This window comes from Anabrus simplex, chromosome 11 (assembly GCF_040414725.1).
Source record: "Anabrus simplex isolate iqAnaSimp1 chromosome 11, ASM4041472v1, whole genome shotgun sequence".
Classification (NCBI taxonomy): domain Eukaryota; kingdom Metazoa; phylum Arthropoda; class Insecta; order Orthoptera; family Tettigoniidae; genus Anabrus; species Anabrus simplex.
The window spans coordinates 46,668,668-46,674,667 of NC_090275.1; the positions used below are offsets into that span (position 1 = coordinate 46,668,668).

At 37.3% G+C, this 6,000-nt stretch overlaps 1 protein-coding gene across 1 annotated transcript in view; it reads left to right on the plus strand.

Annotated features, from left to right (window-relative positions):
• LOC136883121 (uncharacterized) overlaps positions 1-3,231 on the plus strand; it is a 78,283-nt gene extending 75,052 nt beyond the window's left edge. The window contains exon 17 of the mRNA XM_068229601.1: positions 2,557-3,231. Within this exon, the coding sequence (XP_068085702.1) occupies positions 2,557-2,833 (277 nt within the window). The 3' untranslated portion in view covers positions 2,834-3,231. The remainder of the gene's footprint in view (positions 1-2,556) is intronic.
• Positions 3,232-6,000: the final 2,769 nt, after the last annotated feature.

Below are 6,000 nucleotides of genomic sequence, written 5' to 3' on the forward strand. Positions count from 1 at the left end.
TGTTTTTTTATGGCTGGGACAGTATTGAAGCTGCTGATAAGGGAACTATTAATTAGCACACAAAGGAACCTACCTTGAAATTTTACAAAAATCATCTACGCACTGTAGGACTTTGGCTAACAAAAAAAAAAAAAAAAAAAAAAAAAAAAAAAAAAAAAAAAAAAAAAAAAACAGCTGTGAATTTTAACTGAAAGGTTAATTAGCAGCAGTTCAACATGTCTTGGGGAGCCCGCTTGACAGCATTATGCGTGAATGTATTCCACCAGAGATTCGGGCTGTCCAAACGTAATTGTAACGCCCCACTGAGTTATACTACTAAGCTTTTCCCCATACCCGTAGCCGCATCAAAAATGAAACGGAATACGGGGTCAACATACATACATACATACATACATTCATACATTCATTCATAAGTCTACATACACTGAACTTATTTTCTTGAGTCCTGGCAAAAATGAAATGGAGTGGAATGCGATTTCTATGAACTTAGCTATATGTTTCTTCCATTCAGACATATCGTTTGTCTTAAAAATGATCATTTTAAAATCATATTCACTGCAGTTGAATAGGTTATTTATAAAGGGGCATAAGTCAAAACGTCAACTGCTCAGAAAAGTGAAGAAATAACTTAATAAATCTCTCGATCATCATTAATGAAAACTAAGTCCGTAAACTTTTTCCGCTCCGTATGTGGCAAGTTTGCACTATGAAAGTTTGTACCTCAGCAATGGAGTTTAATGAAAGATGCATACAAACATTTTGGAAGGATAATGGCAGAAGCATATACCGGTAAACGTTTTTGAAGAAGAATTGACTTATGCGTTTTGATAAATAAAACTGTAAGAATCCATTAGAATCTATACTTCTACACAATTAGTAAATTTAACAATGTTTCCCTCCACATTAGAACAGATTTAACAGTACCTCCAACTGCGAAACGAAGAATTCAGAAATGATCTTCCCAAAGATGAGCACACACATGCGTTTATTTATGTAAAACCCTAAGTCTGTTGACTTACGTTGTTATATAAACGGCAGATGGTTTCATGCACTTCTAAGGGTCAGGCTTACATCCTTTCGCATCTAAAATATTCATCTATACCCAAGGAATTGTTTATCACCATAAACTAATGTTCGCCAAAATATGACTTTAGTCCTTTTGTAATAACCGATTCAATCATTTCCATTCTCCAATATCTATACAGCTATGATATAATTTAAACGTGTAACACAAAATTGCGAGAAAACCGCAGTTGTAACGCCTGTGTGTTATACATCAAAAGAAAGGTCTCCATCTCAGGATTACTAGAAAAATGTCATGTATATCATTAAGTCCTTTATTTGCATAAAATAGTCATTAGTCGAATAATATCATACCTAGGTCATTGCAGTTAAATGTATCGCCACTGCCTTTGTAGTTGTCTCCGCTGATCTTTCTATGCCAGCCCGTCAGAGGGCTCTGTAATGTCGTCTATGCAGATCTTTCTATGTTAGTCCGATAGATGACTGTGAAATCAAGTTATCACCAGAATGAAAGTTGTTGCTCCATATGACAAAAGTTAGAAGTCATTAAAGGTTCTTGCTTCCAAGTATGAGGTAATTTATCTACCTAGGATTGGTTTGGTGTCTGCTGGCAGTAAGCTGCATTTCAGATTCAAATGGAGGCAGTTCCCGTTACGTCTTGCTTTCGCAATGACCAGCACAGCGTCACAGGTTTTACGAAACAGGTATTTACTTAATAATAAAACCGGGGGCAAGGGATATATTTCCATATAATAACTGTAAAAACAATACGTTGGAGACAAATCATCACTAACACAGCAAGGAGAATTAAAAACGTAAGACCAAGATTAACAATGTTAAAAACAAATTGTAAAACACCAAAATTGTAAATTGTAAATATTCTGTACATACTGAAAAAAATCAATAAATACTTAGCCAAGAGGTCGAAACCCCCTCCCAACTCCGTCACCGAATCAAACCTATCCCCTCCACCCACAAACCCAATCAATCCTCCAAACCCGCCAAATCTCCTGGCCAGAGAGAAGGCGTTACCTTCTAGGTGGCCCGCCCCTCCCCGTGGGGGAGGGGAATGAAAGCATTTCCCTTTGTCCTTATTTACTTATCTCGGCATGTTTTTCAGCCATGGTCAGTTTACATACATACATACACGGATGCATACTGTACATTACGTATACATATATTGAACTGAAGTTCCTGGCAACAGTGAAAAGAAATGAGATTTTATCCCCTCCTCTATTGGTACAGATGTTTCTTCCCACTGACATAATTTTAGACTTGGAAATGGTCATTTTCATCTCATATTCACTGAAATTCATTACTTGCTCCAAGATATCATATCGTAGAGTTTCAGCGCACGATTCCACCGGGTACAGGTCATCGGCACAGATCAAACCGCTTGCTATATTTACACCCAACAGGATTTCTCCCTGTCATTTAATATCTGTAAATGATCCATGTAGACTATGATATTATGTTAACATTATTTTAGAGCTCAACACTGTAGAAAATAACAAGTTTCATTATTTGTTCCAGCTATGCAAAGAACATGCGAGAGCTGTCCAGTAAATTCCGAGACCGACCTGAGACTCCTCTTGAAACAGCCGTGTTCTGGTGCGAGTATGTCATGAGACACAAAGGGGCATCTCATTTACGTTCTGCAGCAAAGGACTTGAATTTGTTCCAGTATCTACTGCTGGACGTGATCGCCTTCCTGGCGGCAGCAACACTTGTACCAGTCTTACTACTATGTTATTGCTGTAAAAAGATATTTTCAAAAAAATCTGCACAAAAGAAGATCAAGAAAAACTAACTTTTAAGAAACACGTGTTTGTAATGTCCTTTTGTATGCATATATTTATCTTTCAGCATAAAAATATAAAAATAAAACAGAGTCTGAAATTCTTAATTTCAATTTATTGTCTTTTTACATGGTATATTATTTGAAATGGGGGCGATGGTCTCCGGCGAAAATTCAATTGACGTCTTTCATATAACACAAACGGTAACTGACCGCTGCCAAGTCAAAATGTTATAAGTATCAAAAGGAGGCGAAACAAGTTTGCTTGTGGTTGTATTAGTAAGTGCCTCGCTTTACAACACACAAGATCCTAATATAGATAGTGCTTCTCCAAGTGAACAAAGACTGAAACTCAGTGGTGGTTCAAGCCATAACGTCGTATGTTCCATACTGCAACTGAAACGGGTTTTGGAGTTGTTCTCATTCCACGTTTTGGATATTGTAGTTATGTTTTCTATCTGTAGTGCTGAAAAAATTTGACTCATGGATAATGATAAGGATCATTGTAGGAAACTTATCTTGTTACCCAAAGGAATAAAGGACGGTCTGAAATCCCGCAAGGAATCTAGTATGTGAGTACTACTCAAAAGTTTGTAAGGGCAAATAAAATGAATATCCTTTCATTTTACAACTCGCAAAACCAGGAATAATCCGCCCCTTCATATTCCGTATTCCCGCCTCTCTCTCGGCCAAATAAGCTTATCCGCAAACCAACCCTCCTTAACTCTTTTATCTTCTGACAGGAACTTGGACGTTTTCTCTTCGTATGCCTCCTTTAATCGATTCCTCCTTAACTTAACCCAGTTCATTTTCTTCATATTCCTTTTTTCCTCTCCTCATTGCTGCCCCCTCTTTTGTATACTGTACCGGGCGGTACACCTCCACGCCGCGAATTCAAATATTGCGCCAGTTGAAATCCCTCTACAGGAGGAAGCCTGAACTTTAACAATCTGTATTAAATCAAAGGTTTCTCGGAAGATGTCTCTACTGTAAATTTTGAAGTGTTCTGAACTATGTCTGTTTCGATTTGTATTTGTTTGCTCTGTAGCAAGAAGTGTGGACATTCTCTTCTAGATGGCACTACTTAAGAACTATAATTGTGCACCCTAGTGCGAAGTGAAGGAACTGTTGTTTTGAAGAAATTTGGTATTCATAAGTTTGTTCTTTGTTAAATTTCTTTCAGTCATTTTTTGGGTTGGCAGTATAACCCTTCTCTTTCCGCCAGTTTTGAATTTAACCAATCTGTAATTTCTGTAATTAATTTTCCTCCAATCATAGCTTTCTTCCTCAGGTTTCCATGTGTAATTCCTTGTCTACCAATAAAGTTGAAGGGGTGTGTCTTTTTCATTCTTGAAAGGTCTCGAATTTTCCACGAGGGTATAAAAACTCCTGATTTTCTTGTCTCGGTGCCACTTCAGTAACATCTTTCGCAGTGTGTGAACATATATAGCAGGGGGCGGGAAGCGCCTCTTTCTCCAAGCAGCAGTTCATCTACAAGGTAATGGCCTGTTAACATCTTTATTTCTTGCTAGCTCAGCAGTTTTAACCCGCGGGGGAAGATTCGAGTCCTTTTAATGTAAACCTTACTGTATTCATGTAAATTAGCCGCAATTTGGGATAGAGAGTGCTTAACCCTCTCGAACTCCCCTTCATTTTGAATTTGAGGTGACTATGTTTTCATAACCGTTTTTCTCTTCCTTCTTAAAGTCTTAAACTTATTTGCCAACTAGTCACCTCCCTAGTATGGGATTAGCCCCTGTATAACTGGCCGAGTGCCACCTAGGTTTTAAGAAGTTTCATGTAGGAGTGCAAGCTACGCCTCCAGTCAATTTGTTTTTTGGGCCATTTAATTAACCCAGTGTTTGTTTTCTTCATGTGAAGGCCCTGTAGGTTGGGTACAAGATACCCCTGTTTCACTGTATGTGTGCCTTAAGGGCAGTTAGGAATAAAGGTGGTTGTAGCCTTTGACAGGCTTGTAAAATTGAGAGCGGGCCTGCTCTTTTCATCTTAACATTGTAATTAGGAGCAAGTGCTCCTTGTAATTAGGGATTTTCTGCCCTTTACCTATTGTGGTGGTGAGCTGAGAGCTCAGAAATTAATCTTGGGGCTCGAAGCCCAAAGTTTGTAACAATTGTAATTTCTTAGATTGTTTTCCTGCTACTTGGTACCTGTTACTCTGTTGTCGTTATTTGTTGATTTTGAAAAGAAAATACAACCTTTGTTAAAGTTTTAAATTAACTTTAATCTCGTAAGTTGAGACCTATTCCCGCCCGCACCTTCTTTCACCTCTAACTACCACGGATAACTCCGTAACATATATAATGTAATATTTATTTGTTTATTTATTTATTTATTTTTTATTTATTTATTACTGTACTATATCGTTACTTCAGTGTTAGATCTGTATTTATCTTACTGTGCCTAGCTATAAGTTCTTCTTTTCGTTTTACGTTCAATCTTCAATTTTCCTCGTTGTTTCCTTTGCCATTATGTATTATTGTTAATTGTTGCGTCTCTACAGTTATTTTTTATGTTTGCAATGTGCTACTGCATTGTAAATATATTTTTCATTGCAGAACTCGGCTCCTCGCTGTTTTGGTTTCCTAAATAAATAAATAAATAAATAAATAAATAAATAAATAAATAAATGGACTGTATCGTGTTTGACCTATCTAAGGGATTTGATAGGGTAGATCATGGAAGATTACTGGCAAAAATGAGTGCAATTGGACTAGACAAAAGAGTGACTGGAATGGGTTATTTCTAGAAAGTAGAACTCAGAGAATTAGAGTAGGCGAATTTTTATCTGACCTTTTAATAATTAAAAGTGGAATTCTCAGATGGGCACCTCTGTTCTACACCCTTCACCGGTCACAACAGCTGAGGTCAACAGCGCTATCATCAGGGGTAAAACATCAATGCTCTCTAAAAGATACTTGCACACTTAAGAAAATACTTTAGCCTTGAGTGAAGCACGTACATGGTGTTGCCAAAATGTATTATCTTATCAAAAACGAGCGTTATCACATCAATAAAATCTTCTTATCTACCGCTGAAAGTAGTAAGTAGAGTATTACATCACCTCGCACTATATAAGGATCTCAACTTCATCAATCCAAATATTCGCGGTGAGGTAATAAGCGTCTCAACATATAGTGACTGTTATCTATGGCCAGAAG